Here is a 16663-nt window from a genome sequence, read left to right as displayed (position 1 = left end):
GCAAGGACCTTTATGAAATCCAAATGTCTGAAATGCACTTTAACAGTTCATCTACTAGAGTACTTGACACTATCCACACCGCTACCTGACTGTGACCAAATCTTACTGTCTGATGCAATTAAATATTTCTACAGGGTTGTACAAACCTTAGCCGTCTCCATTGTCCAGTTTTTGATGTCTGGGGGATACATTTGTCAACAGGTTCTGCTGTACCTGCTTTGCTGGTGTTGCATAAGTGTCATTGGCCTGGTCCAACCCCTATTCCCATCTATTGTGTTGGCAGATAAAGGTATCAGTTTCCTTCAATTCTGAGGACACTGCAGTAGGTTAGGGGGACTAAGATTAGCTGTGGGGCATTCCGATCACCTGTGAGTAATAAACTGATGTGAGTGTCCTGTACTATGCTTCATTCAAGGCTGCAGGGTTTGTGTTCCAATCGCCCATGAGAATGGGGTGTATCCTGTATGCCACCAGCTCTGCGTCCTCCACACTGAAGCACATGGGAGGCTTAAACTTGACTGTTCTCCCAGGGGCTTTTTGTGCTGACCCAGATATGCTCTTTCAGTTGAACAGGAAAGGATATTTCTGCTTGCACTTTTTAAAAATGTAAAGGTAATGTTAAGATTTATTTGAAAAAGCTTAAGCCCACAATCGGCCCATTAGCTCTGACCATCTCCATGCCCACAAAACCACTATTCGGCCAGTATCTCAGAATGCAAGGTTGGCTGCATGGTCTTATGTAGGTAGTCAATGGTTACTATAGAGACCATGGGTGCGTTCCCCTGCTCAGACGTTGCATGCATCAACCAATGGTTGCGTGCGAAGTCTTCGACTGCCTTTTAACGCCAGATTGCTATAATGTGGTTGGCTGATATGTAAAATACCTATCCAGGTGTTGTAAGATCTGGCATGCGTCAGCAGTGCCTGGGCCAAGGAACACAGTCATTACCTAAACACAATTCCAGCCATAGTTCTCCTGCCGGATGTCTCCAATGATTGGATGTTAGGTCTGTAGCTGCGTCAGCAGGTCCAATAGGTGTCCTCCAACTTGTGAGGAGTTCCCACTCAGGTCCTCAATCACGGCCACTGACGCTGGGTTTCTGCCAAACTGCTTTCACATGATTAGGGATGAGACTCCTAATTTGAGTTGCACATATCAGGGTTTATTGGTTGTGTACACAGATGCAGTGCAGTAAACAAATGTACAACATTAACTTTTGTGCACTACACCTTATTTTCTAAGAATATATATATAAAGGCTCCCGAGTGGTGCAGTGGTCTAAGACACTGCATCTCAGTGCTAGAGGCGTCACTACAGACCCTGGTTAGATTCCAGTGTGTATCACAACCGGCTGTGATTGGGAGTTCAATAGGGCGGCGCACAATTGGCCCAGGGTCGTTAGGGTTTGGCCAGGGTAGGTCATCATTGTAAATAAGAATTTGTTCTTAACTGACTTGCCAAGTTAAATTAAGGTAACATTTTTTAAATGGGTAGTAACAGCAACTACTAGTCTCTCACTGTGTGAAAGTACTCTACTTTGTTGGCTGTGAAGGCCCCAGCTATCTCCACTATGGTTACCATACATGCCAGGGGATGCCCGTTACCCATCACCTTGGTCATTATGTCAGGGCAGAAGTCATCACCCTGAAGCTGGAACGCCCAAAAGTGACTCCCCACACGCCCAAAACCTGTCTTCACCTCGTCTGCCACAAACACTCCCCTTGCAGAGCACACGTATCTGTAGAGAGATACCAACAGAGCAAAGCTTTTATTATGCACAATGACCTTGATCCTAACTCGTGAGGATTTGGCTGTTGGACCTAGTCTTCGCTGATGAGAGAATGGTACAGTATAATAGTACACTGATATCGTATGCTCCGAGGCAGTACCTACTCTGGTACTTTGGTTGAGTATAGGTTGGGCAAGAAGATGACTGGGCAACGGCTTAATGAAAAACGGTGGAACCTGTGGTTCATGTCCATATTGAGAGAGTATACTCATAGATTTAGACCACAACTAATAAGCATTGTTACACTGTTACTACACTATCAGCATTACACACTGCTCTGTGTCCAAATGTAGACTTCTGTTCTCCTCGTCCACGCACTACTGTATTTGCTGTAGCTTGCGACCTTGTTGGTGCACCTGGTCTATCACGTCCTCCACAGTATCTGCATATGTCTGGGCTGGGTTGGTAGTCTCTACACACCTCTACAGGTGTCTGCTACAGGGGCCTGTAAGAATGAAGTGGAGTGTAATGCCAGTATCTGCTTTTTATAGCACACTCACCAAAGAATAGACGCATGCAGCACGTATCCTCTTGCACACCATGTAAAGCCACTCTTTCTGTTCTGTCAGTTTCCAGAACTTGTATGGACATATCGATAAGTGAATTCAGGTGCCCATGATATAGAGGATAGGGAAAAAGAGGGAATCTATTGAGACATGCATTTGAAAAGGTAGCAGAACAGTATGTGTTGAAAGTGTGATATTTGAGAAACCTTACTGGTCAAACACAATGTCTTCATGTTGGGTTCCAAGTGTAATGCTAGATCATTGGCCTCTGAACTGTTGGAGACATATACACACACAGGCAAGAAAAAGTGTGTGAACCCTTTGGAATTACCTGGATGTCTGCATAAATTGGTCCTCAAATTTGATCTGATCTTCATCTAAGTCACAACAATAGACAAACAGTCTGCTTAAACTAATAACACAAACAATTATACGTTGTCATGTCTTGAACACACTGTGTAAACATTCACAGTGTAGGGTGGAAAAAGTATGTGAACCCTTGGATTTAATAATTGGTTGACCCTCCTTTGGTAGCAATAACCTCAACCAAATGTCTGTAGATGCGGATTAGACCTGCACAACGGTCAGGAGGAATTTTGGACCATTCATCTTTACAAAACTGTTTCAGTTCAGCAATATTCTTAGGATGTTTGGTGTGAACCGCTGTCGAGGTCAAGCCACATCATTTAAAAAAAATAATAATATCAGGTTGAGGTCAGGACTCTGACTGGGCCACTCCAGAAGGTTTATTTTCTTCTGTTGAAGCCATTCTGTTGATTTACTTCTGTATTTTGGGTCATTGTCCTGTTGCATCACCCAACTTCTGTTTAGCTTCAATTGGCGGACAGATAGCTTTACATTCTCCTGCAAAATGTCTTGATAAACTTGGGAATTCATTTTTCCGTCGATGATAGCAAGCTGTCCAGCCCTGAGGCAGCAAAGCAGCCCCAAACAGTTGGGATGAGGTTTTGATGTTGGTGTGCTATGCCTTTCTTACTCCACTCAACGGTTTGCATGTTCCTTCCAAACAACTCAACTGTAGTTTCATCTGTCCACAGAATATTTAGCCAGTAGCGCTGTGGAACATCCAGGTGCACTTTTGAAAACTTCAGACGTGCAGATGTGTTTTTTTGGACAGTAGTGGCTTCTTCCATGGTGTCCTCCCATGAACGCCATTCTTGTTTAGTGTTTTAGGTATCGTAGACTCGTCAACACACATGTTAGCACGTTCCAGAGATTTCTGTAAGTCTTTAGCTGACACTCTAGGATTCTTCTTCACCTCATTGAGCATTCTGCGCTGTGCTCTTGCAGTCATCTTTGCAGGATGGCCACTCCTAGGCAGAGTAACAACAGTGCTGAACTTTCTCCAGTCACAGACAGTTTGTGGACTGATGAATATCAAGGCTTTTAGAGATACTTTTGTAACCCTTCCCAGCTTAATGCAAGTCAACAATTCTTAATCTTAGGTCTTCTGCGATCTCTTTTGTTCAAGGCATGATTCACATCAGGCAATGCTTCTTGTGAATAGCAAACTCAAATGTGTGTGTTCTTTTATAGGGCAGGACAGCTATCTCCAATCTCATCTCATTGATTGGATTCCAGGTTAGCTGACTCCTGACTCCAATTAGCTTTTGGAGAAGTCATTAGCCTAGGCCCTAGGGGTTCACCTACTTTTTCCAACCTACACTGTGAATGTTTAAATTCTGTATTCAATATAGACAAGAAAAATACAATAATTAGTGTGTTATTAGTTTATTTAAGCACACTGTGCTTGTCTATTGTTGTGACTAAGATGAAGATCAGATCAAATTGTATCACTAATTTATGCAGGGTTCACATTTCTTCTTGCCACTATATATATATATATATATATATATATATATATATATATATATATATATATATATATACTGCTCAATAAAATAAAGGGAACACTAAAATAACACATCCTAGATCTGAATGAATGAAATATTCTTATTAAATACTTTTTTCTTTATATAGTTGAATGTGCTGACAACAAGATCACACAAAAATTATCAATGGAAATCAAATTTATCAACCCATGGAGGTCTAGATTTGGAGTCACACTCAAAATTAAAGTGGAGAACCACACTACAGGCTGATCTAACTTTGATGGATTGTCCTTAAAACAAGTCACAATGAGGCTCAGTAGTGTGTGTGGCCTCCACGTGCCTGTATGACCTCCCTACAACGCCTGGGCATGCTCCTGATGAGGTGTCGGATGGTCTCCTGAGGGATCTCCTCCCAGACCTGGACTAAAGCATCCGCCAACTCCTGGACAGTCTGTGGTGCAACGTGGCGTTGGTGGACGGAGCGAGACATGATGTCCCAGATGTGCTCAATTGGATTCAGGTCTGGGGAACGGGCGGGCCAGTCCTTAGCATCAATGCCTTCCTCTTGCAGGAACTGCTGACACACTCCAGCCACATGAGGTCTAGCATTGTCTTGCATTAGGAGGAACCCAGGGCCAACCGCACCAGCATATGGTCTCACAAGGGGTCTGAGGATCTCATCTCGGTACCTAATGGCAGTCAGGCTACCTCTGGCGAGCACATGGAGGGCTGTGCGGCCCCCCAAAGAAATGCCACCCCACACCATGACTGACCCACCGCCAAACCGGTCATGCTGGAGGATGTTGCCGGCAGCAGAATGTTCACAGCGTCTCCAGACTCTGTCACGTCTGTCACGTGCTCAGTGTGAACCTGCTTTCATCTGTGAAGAGCACAGGGCACCAGTGGCGAATTTGCCAATATTGGTGTTCTCTGGCAAATGCCAAACGTCCTGCACGGTGTTGGGCTGTAAGCACAACCCCCACCTGTGGACGTCGGGCCCTCATACCACCCTCATGGAGTCTGTTTCTGACCGTTTGAGCAGACACATGCACATTTGTGGCCTGCTGGAAGTCATTTTGCAGGGCTCTAGCAGTGCTCCTCCTGCTCCTCCTTGCACAAAGGTGGAGGTAGCGGTCCTGCTACTGGGTTGTTGCCCTCCTACGGCCTCCTCCATGTCTCCTGATGTACTGGCCTGTCTCCTGGTAGCGCCTCCATGCTCTGGACACTACGCTGACAGACACAGCAAACCTTCTTGCCACAGCTCACATTGATGTGTCATCCTGGATGAGCTGCACTACCTGAGCCACTTGTGTGGGTTGTAGACTCCGTCTCATGCTACCACTAGAGTGAAAGCACCGCCAGCATTCAAAAGTGACCAAAACATCAGCCAGGAAGCATAGGAACTGAGAAGTGGTCTGTGGTCACCACCTGCAGAACCACTGCTTTATTGGGGGTGTCTTGCTAATTGCCTATAATTTCCACCTGTTGTCTATTCCATTTGCACAACAGCATGTAAAATGTATTGTCAATCAGTGTTGCTTCCTAAGTGGACAGTTTGATTTCACAGAAGTGTGATTGACTTGGAGTTACATTGTGTTGTTTAAGTGTTCCCTTTATTTTTTTGAGCAGTGTATATATATATATATATATATATATATATATATATATATATATATATATATATAATATATATATATATATTACATTATTCTTCCTATATCTTATAAACCAATATATATTACATTATTGTTCCTCTATCTTATGCAGATGTCATTGGGGTTATGTTGCAGGAGGACTTCAGGTTGTGGCCTTATCCTGAGTTAACAAAATAGAAGACACACAGCTTTTCGGGCAGAGTGGCAGGCATTCTGTACTATAATGTCGTGCAGGAAGCGTGAAGCGTGAATTGGCTTTCAGATGCTCCATCTGCACCGTGGCTGCTTGCGCGATGCTGGGATGACAGTTACTCCACTATATGTGCAACAACGATCCACTTACCACTAGGAGGCACTGTTGTGTTGATTATGTTGTACTGTTATGTTCAAAGGGCTTTGGATCGTGTCCTTTGCCGCTGTGTCACAAAATACACCGAATACAACAGAATACTTATCAAATATGCCAATAAGATGCCTTAAAGGAAAGTCACCGATAGATTTGTCTCTTACCGTGCTGAACGTTGCTGATACAGTCCAAATACTAATTGCCATTCACTTCATACAAATACTGTCCTCTGAATCTAAGAATCTGCAAGACTACCTAGGAAAGACATAATGCACCCAATTTACATTTCAATATATTCATACTACAGTGGCCCTGGTTTACACGCGTCAAGGGTTGATCTTCTTCAAGTCATGCAGTTACATACCCAATCAGTTTATTTTGCGTTGCAAGAGGCTCTTCTTTACTGAATGTTTTCGAAGCCACTCTCCACTGCTTTTCGCTTACTTTATACTACTAAGTTAAATGGAACTACAGACTCGAGTTGTGTTTTCCGCTATTGGCATTACGGACATGTGTATTTTCAACTACGCATGCGTCAGTCTGTTTGTAGCCATTGCTTATGGAGTATTTTCAAGAAACGAAGTGTCTGTCTTTTGGTATAAGGGGAATCTAGCATTTTAGTTATTTCCCATGCAAAAACTGGAATAATGCTATTCTTATCATGGTTCATAGCGCACTTATCATCACAACAACAACAAAAATCTTCCAAACTACACTACCCAGAGTTCAAAACATGTTTTTTGTAGAGCTGGGATCTCCCGGGCACACGCTGTAGCATTGGTAGAATACATGTTGCTGGCATATTATCTCTGAAAAATGCATGTACTCAATGTTTTGATCTTAATTTTAATCTTACATTTTTGTCTTGTTTTCCAGAACATCGCCCTCGCCTCCCGGAGGGTTATACTAAATATATATATATGTGGTTATACGCTAGGTACTTTCAGCAGGATGTTAGTTTTTCATATTCAATCATCAAAAGCAGAACGTTTCTCAAGTTGAAGATGTAAGTTTATTTTTTGGAGAAGATATAGAGTTAATTCATAGATGGATTGTAATACAAAATATTTAGTGTAATAAAAATACACGCGTTTAGACGTTTCAACCACCCCTTTTTAATGGTTTCTTCCCATGGCTATATATTCGGTGCAATGCCATATTCTATCCGGTGCTGCTTTCGGTTGCTAAGGAGACGCGGTGGGCAGGTAAATTCGTCTTCATCATCGAGCTCTGGGTTTGCTGTCAATAATTAACATTATTATATTGTTAGGAAAATGGCTTCAGGTACTTTGACAATTAAATAAGTAAGCATGATAACATAGATAAAAAGCTAGCAAACAGCTGAATGATAAGATGTATCCCATCTAGACATAAACCCTTATGTCAGAATTGACCAGAATTTACTATTCGTAGCAGGTTAGGATAATTAATCGTAACAGGTTTGGAGATTTGGGCTAAACTTAGGTAAAGGCTTAGGGTTAACTAAAGTAAACATTTGACAAACTGTTACACATCTAGCAGTAACCGTGAAGGACGGTCACTTCCACGGGCTGCTGCTTGTTCATGCTAGCTAGAGTTAGCTTGCTAGCTTAGCTACTGTTACCTGGACAGCTAGCTAGACATGCTTGTGGAGATCCCAGTGACTGTATATGAAAGGTGATACAACAATGTGTAAGCCAACACGGACAGCCTAGTTAGCTAACGTTAGTTTGCCACAGCTTGCAACCTGTGACGTTAATCATTGTCAGATGCCTTTTGCAGCAAGCATTCGCTGCTAGCGATGTATTTGGGTTAATGATGACCAATTTAGCTAGTTTTACAAGCAACTTCCAAACAAATTAGTTATCTCCCCATATTGCTACTAACTATTTATAGCAAGCAACAATCCAATGTCATCACATTTGTTGTAGGTTTGGCTTGCCTAGTAGCCAGCTGATATTTACATTAGTAACCAACGTTAACAATCTAGCTAGATCAGAATATTGAGGATTGAGCTAACGTTACTGGAAGTCTCCGGCTAGTCGGTTTACCAAGCACTCTTATTTTTTTATTTGAGACTTTCTTTGCTTTGATAACATCCCAAAATAGTTGCCTGCTAGCTGGGTTGCCAGAACCTGATAATGTATTTTGAAACAGTAACGTTATATTAGTTAACTAAACTCAAGGTTAGTCAGTGAGTGGCACACGTGCCATTTAACCCGAACTTAATATATCAATTAAATGTCCACGCACGTTTTAGTCATTGGCATTTCTAACTGCTTGGTAGGTTTGAAATCTAATGTTTATTTGTGATGGTTCACACACAAACTAAGTCAAAGTTCTGTGAGATGGCTAGTCCATATTTAGTGCTACCCACAATATAATGCTCTTGCCACATAGCCCTAAGCACTTAAAGCAACAGTAGCTCCCCATAGTGCCCAAAACCAGGAAGAGACCTTGCCCGTAGTCATCTACACTGAAATCAAAATCTAAACTGCAACATTTAGTGTTGGTTTCATGAGCTGAAATAAATTAGCCCTGCATTTTTTCATATGAACAAAGGACATAATTTTTCTCCAATTTTGTGCACAAATCCCTGGGCATTTCTCCTTTTGCCAAGATGATCATCTACCTGACAGGTGCCATATCAAGAAGCTGATTTAAACAACATGATAAATACACAAGTTTACCTTGTACTGGGGAAAATAGAAGGCCACTTTAAAATGTGCAGTTTTGTTACACCACACAATGCCATGGATGTCTCAAGTTGAGGGAGTGGGCAATTGGCATGCTGATGGCGCTGACCGACATGGCAGCTCTGCTTCTAGCTCCTAAGCAACTTTGCTTGTTAGATACTACTGCACTGTTGGCGCTAGTAACACAAGCATTTCGCTACACCCACAATAACATCTGCTAAATATGTGTATGTGACCAATAACATTTGCTTTTGACTGCAGGAATTTCCAGAGTTCTTGCCCGATTAATATTTATATATATTTTCTCAGATTGTCTGTTAGACTTTATGTAGTATGTGTGTATATAGTCAGGATAAGATACTATTATAAACAGGACATACATGCTTGACAATACATTATGCATCATAATGAATTTCTGCTATGCCACAATAAAAATCAATAAGAGTTGGATGAAACAAAGTTAAACAAATACCTATATGCGGTAGTTGACAAATCGTGACAATGTAATTATTATTAAGACAATTCCAACTTGTGATATAATACAATGTAACTCCAAGTTTTCCTTGCCAGAGATTTTAACGTTAATTTCTTTATCATAAGCAGCTTCTGTCATTTTAGAGAATTTGGCAGTACGTCCAACCGGCCTTGTGTATGGCGTTGTGCGGGGGCGAGCTGTTTTCTGATGTGAACAGAGTGCCCCGTGGTGGTGGGGTTATGGTATGGGCAGGCATAAGCTATGGACGAAGAACGCAATTACACTTTATTGATGGCTATTTGAATACACAGAGATACCGAGACATGATCTTGAGGCCCATTGCTGTGTGTGCCATTCATCCGGCTCCTTCACCTCATGTTTCAGCATGATAATGCACAGCCCCATGTCGCAAAGATCTGTACATAATTCCCTGAAGCTGAAAATGTCCATCTTCTTCCATGACCTGCATACTCACCAGACATGTCACCTGTTGAGCATATTTGGTATGCTCTGGATTGACATGTATGACCGCATGTTCCAGTTCCTGCCAATATCCAGCAATGTCGCACAGCCATCGAAGAGGAGTGGGACCGCATTCCACAGACCACAATCAACAGCCTGATCAAATCTATGTGCTGCATGAGGCAAATGGTGGTCACATGCGATACTGACTGGTTTTCTGATCCACGCACCTAATATTTTGTTGTTCTGACCAATAGATGCCAATCTGTATTCCCAGTTGTGAAATCCACAGATTAGGGCATCATTTATTAATTTAATTTGACATATTTCCTAATATGAACGGACTCAGTAAAATCTTAGAAATGATGATTGCATGTTGCGTTTTTTAAATTTTGTTCAGTATACATTGAGATGACTACATAGGAAAACAGAAGCTGTTTATCAAGTGCTAGTTTTATAGATGCCCTTTGGTTTTGGTTTCATTGTGAACTAGATTTACAGAACAGTTCAAAGGTTGGAATGACTAGTCAAGCATGTTGTATCTGAACTTATTTGGTGTTGGACTGTATAGGCCTTACCTGAGTCAGTTTGTCCCCGTAGGGTGTGTCTCTAGTTCCAATTACTGTTACATCTGTTTAAAAGCTGACCGACTCTAGTATTTGTGTGCAAAAAAAAATGCATGGTGTGGAATGTATCAGTGAACTCCATGAACTGGCACCTTGTTTAACTCTGGTGCTGTGCTCCTTGTTTGCATATTGTTTGTTCTTTGTTCTGGTCATTTTAAGCTTCTTCTATTCCTGTTGTCCACTTTCTCTTCCCCCTTTTGTGTCTCTCACAGTGCAGGCATAATGTGCCTTTGGCCCCACTCCCTCTCCATTTCCCACACTTCCTCCCCCTCTTTTCCACATTCTCCCTCCCCATTTCATTCTCCTCATAGCACTCTACAGTGGCACACTTATCACTCATTGTTGAAATGGACACGGTGAACTATAATGTAGGCTATTCCCCAAAAACTTTTGTCTGTTTGAATAACTTCCATCTCTGAGGCAGCTAGACGGTTGGCTAGTCAGTTTCCTAGCCTGTGATATTGCCCAGCTCTGTTATCTGTGAGGTCTGCAGAACACACTCGTTAGGCGTTCACGCAAACTCCTTCTTGGGGTTTTCTCATCTCACCAAAACTGTGTAAACATAGCTGCGTGTTTTTACAGTGACCTGTGCCGATGAGTTTCGCAACCTCATTATTTGACATCTTTTAAGTGGATTTAAGTAATGCCACAATGATTCATATTAGGTTTAAACACACTTTCCTGTAAGGACCCAAAGCACAGCTGAGAGATTAGAAGATGGACAATAAATTGGGAAATCCTTTGACTTGTTTTTCTGGGGAAATTGACTCATGCTCCAAGTAATTCTGTATATGATGCTATGATTTTCCTGGTAAAATGAGTCATGTGAACAAGTGTTTACTGCTCATTATTAAATGCTGTCCTTTCTTCAGTTGAGGTGAACATAATGATAGTTTCTCAGTGAGATTGGAAGGGTCTGTCTGGCCGGTTGAGGTGCGGAGGGGACGCCACATACCTCGCCAGGAGTCTGACGGCCTGGCAAACACCCCCTTCCTCCGCGAGCCACCATGGTGACGCTCATCACAGAGCAACTCCGCAAACAGAATCTGGAGGAGCCCCCTTACCACAGGGCTTTCTCTCTCAACGTGGTGAGCATGCCATGTGACACAGGTTGTTGTATAGCACTTCTTCCATAAGGAATTACCTTTGCCATAATGGTTGCCTTAGTCATTTTAAATCCCCTCTTTGCTGTGTTTCAGTCATTGCCTGAAGTGGGTTCCAGCCCCACTGTGTGTTGGCGCGGGTGTGGGTTGACTCCAGGTAAGGATCCATTTAATTCCGGAAGGTTTTTTTAATTAAAGGGCCTCATTCAAAGATCAGGTTAAATCATTAACTGGGGGAAGGGCCTCCCTTGATTCCCATCTTTGGTTTATTTCACTTTCAGAGAGCAGTTGGTCTATGTTCCCATCCTCCAAGACCCACCTGCAGGATGCCTCTGTCCTATCCTCCCTGGACCCACTGGGAACACCTTTCCCTCTCCCCAGCACCTCTGTGACAGACCTGTCCCTGCAGAGCTCTCCTCCGCCGCCGCCTCCTCCCAAACGCCACTGTCGCTCCCTGTCTGTCCCTGAGGACCTGTCCCACTGCCGCAGCCCCTGGCGCCCCGGCGCCTCCAAGATCTGGACCCCAGTCAAGCGCCGCTGCCACAGTGGAGGGGGTGTGGCCTGCATGGGCGTTGGCTCCTTGGTTGGTTCCATACCCCTCCGAGGCCCCAGCTCCTCCCTCACCTCCTCCCTACACTCCTCCTCCAGCCCCACTTTCTTTAGCCTGGCCATGTCCCCTGACTCCCCTCTCCCCTGGGGCTGTCCCTGGGACCATAATGATCTGCCCAGGGGAGGCTGCACTGGCTTCTTCCCCGCCCCCTCCTCCTGCTCCTCCTCCCCTGCCTCGCTGGGTTCCTGTCGGCCCTTGCTGCAACGCTGCTTCTCTCTGTCCCCTGTGCACGTTCTGCCTCCCCAGCCCTCCCCCTCTCCTGCTCCCGGGCTAGTCCCACGCTACCCTTCGATGGAGCCCCCGGCCCCCTCTCCCTCCTCAGCCTGCAGTTCCCCGTCATCCTCGAGGCGCGACCTACCCCCCTGTCTCCCACGCTGCCACTCTCAGCCCTGTGACATGCGTAAGCCCGGCCTGAAGAGACGCCATGATGCGGACACCCTGCCCTACTACGTCAGGCCTGGCCTGGACTTCAGCAAGATGACTCCGGTGAGCTTGGTGAGATGTACAACCGTTGTAAGGCCTATTCAGAAATGCAGTGGATCCAAAACAACACAAAATGCATAACTTTGGTAGAAACTGCTCATAGTTGTCCTTGAGGTGGAACTTTTGTCATTTGCTTGAGAGTAGCAGGGGGCCTAAAGCAACCCTCTATCTCTCAGCTCTCCTGCTTCTCTCCCCACAGACCAGAGTTTGTGGGGAACTTGGGCTCATTAGCTAGGAGAAGTGGGGCCACTGGTTCTCTGACTCCCCCTCCTCCACCTCATGAGCCAGAACTACTGCATTCACATTCCTGTCCCAGCCAGACCGGACCAGTCTGGATTTGGGTTCAGGGTGCGGCATTGTTGGTACTGTGCTGCCTGGCCATGGAACCTCATTGCCCTGACCAGCCGTGTGTGTATTTTTGGGCTGACCCTTGCATTCCTGTGTGTCCAATCGTTGATATATGCCTGATCTCGTCCACCAGCCGGCTCTGTCGAACCGTCTGGTTTCAACAGCGCCACAGAAAGGGACTTGAATGAAGTCTATGGCAGGCGTGGACCAAACAACCCATTTGCATGAGCTAAAGTCTCAGTCCACCATCTAGCGTGACCCTTTAGAACCTCCCCTTACATAGTGGACTTCGTGATTTAAACAAAGTGAGTTTGTAAAAATCTGAAAGTACACATCTTAGAAGTAGTTTTCGTATATAAACTTTATATACCTGAATTCTGAATCAATTGGCCTTTGCAAAAATATGGTCAATGTGATGGAACATTTTCTTTTGATTTGGGGATTTTCTACATTTTTCAGTCCCATCTCTAATACAGCTGTAGCAGGGTCCTTCCCTCACCTGACTTTATTTGAAGCCACGCTCCTTCCAAGTCCCACTCTGTTGCAGTGTTACCACTTTCTCTATATGCGGTAGCAATTGAGCCTGGGGGACGAGATTAATGTGTCAATGCCCAACGTCTTGCCATTATGGACATCCACCACCCCAGCCATGTATATTTAACCACTGCTCTGGGGAGTGATGTCATCACTTTTTCTCACTGGTGTATTATTTTTCTCTTTTTTTTTCTTCTCATTCCTGGTTGGTTTGTTTGGCCTTCTGGGGGTGTGACTAGAGCTGCTGCTGGGTCTGCAGCCAGCTGGTGGTGTCTCCTTGTGTCATGTTTTAAGATGGTGGGTTGTGGTTCATGAAATGGTTGCCTTTTCTAGTGTAACAAAACCAAGGGAGAGCTCAGTTGGCTCTGACTGGGGTCTCGGGAGCAGGATGAATGGGGAGGGGGGCTCGTGGTCAGTGCATGTACAGATACATTTATGTATACTTTGCATAGACCAGTCTCATTTGAAAGGTGTACATTCTCACCAGGGCTTGACAATAAAACAAATCATTTTAAAAAATTCCCTTTGGACAAGTAGGACTTTTCTTTAAAATTCTGTAACACCATTTTTACATTAATTGATGCAAGGAACCACTTTACAAAATCAAACAAAGTCTACGGTTCAGAACCGACCAACCAAGGCACGTTTTAAAAAGGCGACGAGGCTGGTGTAACTTTTCTCCATTGTATTATAAGATCAACAATGCGCACATGGTTGTAGGCTTTCTGTCAATGTTTCAAAATGCAATTAGCAGGAAAACAGTTCTCAAAAGCACATTGCATGCATAAACAGGTTTCATGTGACGGTACTGAAAATAATCATTCGGAATTAAGGGGAGCTCAAAATATGCATTAACTAGCATAGGTTACTAATATGGCTAGGATTATGCCTTTGGCTGCTGGACAATAAAATGTTGCTTTGAAAACCAAAATAATTTGGAGGACAAGCATTACAACTCATGGTGTTTTGAATAACTACAAACATACTAGAAGCTTTTGGCATGTTCCTTAATTAGTAAGGCTCAATATTACCATTATTGTATTGCTAGAGCAACTTTGACAAGTTCACAATTTAGAGCGTATGGCTAGTTGAGTTGCAGAAAGCCCTCCTGAAATGCCTGCACACATCTGCCTTCATGGGTGTTAGCCTATTAGATTCAGCTGAAGCTGAGTTGTGTGGATCAAGTTGTTTTTCTAGGAAATGCTGAAGATACTAAATATTTCTGTTCTGTGTGTAGATTCGTAGTGGGGAGCCCCTGGTGTGTGGAGCGGCTGTCTACATGGGGCTAGAGCCTGTTCCAGGGGACTTCAGAGGAGCCTTCTCCCCTGCAGACCTGGGAAGAACCAGCATTGGACCATTGAGTGAAAGTGAGGAAGAGGAGAACATAAATATGGGTGCGCAAGAGGCCGGGCAGCAGAGTGTGTTTGAGAGAGACTGCACAGAACTGGACTTGAACCTTATTGAGGAGAATTGAAAGTTTCTTGGTGCTCCGTGTGTGATTGACAGCATTCATCGTCATATTCACGTTACACCCCCACCCCGGCCGAGCCCACGGGACCCTGCTGCCTTCAAAGGGGCCACATTAGGGGCCCTTCATATCACTGGCTGACTATAGATTAATAAGGCTCAATTTTACCATTAGTGTAATGCTAGAGCAACTTTGACAAGCTCACGATATTCAGCATTTCAGGACAATGATGTTCTGCCTGTCCATACTCTGTGGGTAAATGTGTCTACCCAGAAACACAATGGAGATGGCTAAGACATGATGATTTCTGAAGGTCATACTGTAATAGCCGCTTTTTAATAATCCGGGTAGTAACGCGCTACCACTACTATAATTATAAAAATTATGCAGTTTGCTTGCGATGGACACTCCTGTTGGCAGGATACATTCCTGAACGGATGGCCAGTTGAGTTGCCAAAGGCCCCTTGAAAAGCCTTCACACATCGGCTTTCATGGGTGTAGGCCGAACGCTCTGAAGTGTTTGATTTGGCCCAGTGGAATACCCACACACCTGTAAAGGGAATCTAGGAGGGACCCATGTGCTTTCCTCATAGCTGGCAAATGTATATTTTGCTGCTTCTGTTTCCCTTACTACTTAGACAATGCATTCATTTGTTTTCCACAATTGGCTGAATTAAATATTGTACATTTAATCATGTACAAAGCAGGTGTTTCTGCTTGAATGGTTTTTGTTCATAACATCCAGATGTTTTCTTCTTGGTCTCCCATAGAAATGGAACCTTTAGTCTGTCCATTCTGATTCAGTTCCCCACTAATGAACAGATTACACTTGCACTGTAATAGGATTTGAGTAATTGACTCAACGCTGCAGTTGGTTCCTTTAGGGCACAATGTAATGTACAGTGGTCACCTGTGGAAACCATTTTGTGTGAGTGGATGACTGTTTAGACGGGTAGCTCAATTCTGAGTTTTTTTATTTTTATTTTTTTATATATATTTTTTTTTTTTTTTTTTTTTACCAATCAGATGTTTTCACGGCAATCTTTTTCAGAGCTGATTTGATTGGTCAAAATACCAATTAGTGAAGAAAAAAAATATCAATTTGGCTGCCTGTCCAAACGCAGCATTAGTGTGTGAGAAGGAACCAGTAGAGATCCAGAGGATTGGTGGCCTTTCGAGAGATTATTTTTATTGTATCCTTTCAGATGGAAATGTCTATTTACATTTTGTGTACAAATAAAGTTTATTAGAGAATAATTTTGCAAAAAAATCAACTTGTTTTGGTTTCTTTCAATCAGCAATGTTTTTGCATATTTCTAGGTGTCAAATAGGATCACCTAGGAAGACCGGTTTCTTTATGTAGCATGTTTGATTCCAAGATTGACAACATCCACCTGAGAATGGTGCCTTAGTCTAGTAGTCTAGCCTCAAGTAAATTCTTGAAGCATACAGAGCATAGGGCACATTGACTATAGTGACATCTGGTGGTCACTCAGTTATCTAAACGTTCTAAAGATTGTTTCTCAATGATCTGTCCAGAGGTATTTTATTCGAGTAAGACCTGTGGCGGGGCATGTTTGTTTGAAAGGAAAAATATAAACAATATGATACATTGCTCTATATTCATTAACTTAGGGCAGTGACCCTGTTAAAAACAATTTCCTCTGCAGAACTTTGCACGATAAATCGTAATAGTTTATCCAGACCATAGTAAACATGAAGTACACTT

The 16663-nt window shown here is 43.4% G+C and overlaps 1 protein-coding gene and 1 long non-coding RNA gene across 4 annotated transcripts; one reads left to right on the top strand and one right to left on the bottom strand.

Annotated features, from left to right (window-relative positions):
• Positions 1-1141: 1141 nt before the first annotated feature.
• On the bottom strand, positions 1142-6666 carry LOC110504805. The gene is made up of 6 exons (XR_002470644.2): positions 6515-6666; positions 6315-6405; positions 6148-6220; positions 2508-2569; positions 2291-2368; positions 1142-1739 (listed from the first exon to the last, which is right to left on the bottom strand). It is a non-coding gene; the product is annotated as an uncharacterized LOC110504805 (long non-coding RNA).
• A 36-nt stretch (positions 6667-6702) lies between these two features.
• Positions 6703-16204, top strand: LOC110504802 (protein FAM53C). 3 transcript variants are annotated; one of them, XM_036969889.1, is made up of 5 exons: positions 6703-7355; positions 11261-11476; positions 11588-11648; positions 11773-12587; positions 14704-16204. In XM_036969889.1, exons 2-5 carry the CDS (start codon positions 11396-11398, stop codon positions 14938-14940), a joined length of 1194 nt encoding a protein of 397 aa, XP_036825784.1. In that variant the 5' UTR covers positions 6703-7355; positions 11261-11395; the 3' UTR covers positions 14941-16204. The 3 variants fall into 3 exon arrangements, with proteins under 3 accessions (XP_036825784.1, XP_021439294.1, XP_036825783.1); XM_021583619.2 differs by having other exon boundaries at positions 11773-12596; XM_036969888.1 differs by lacking the exon at positions 6703-7355 and having other exon boundaries at positions 9866-11476; positions 11773-12596.
• The last annotated feature ends 459 nt before the right edge of the window (positions 16205-16663 follow it).

Source organism: Oncorhynchus mykiss, chromosome 31 (assembly GCF_013265735.2).
Source record: "Oncorhynchus mykiss isolate Arlee chromosome 31, USDA_OmykA_1.1, whole genome shotgun sequence".
Taxonomy (NCBI): Eukaryota; Metazoa; Chordata; class Actinopteri; order Salmoniformes; family Salmonidae; genus Oncorhynchus; species Oncorhynchus mykiss.
This window is presented reverse-complemented; position numbering and strand designations above follow the sequence as displayed.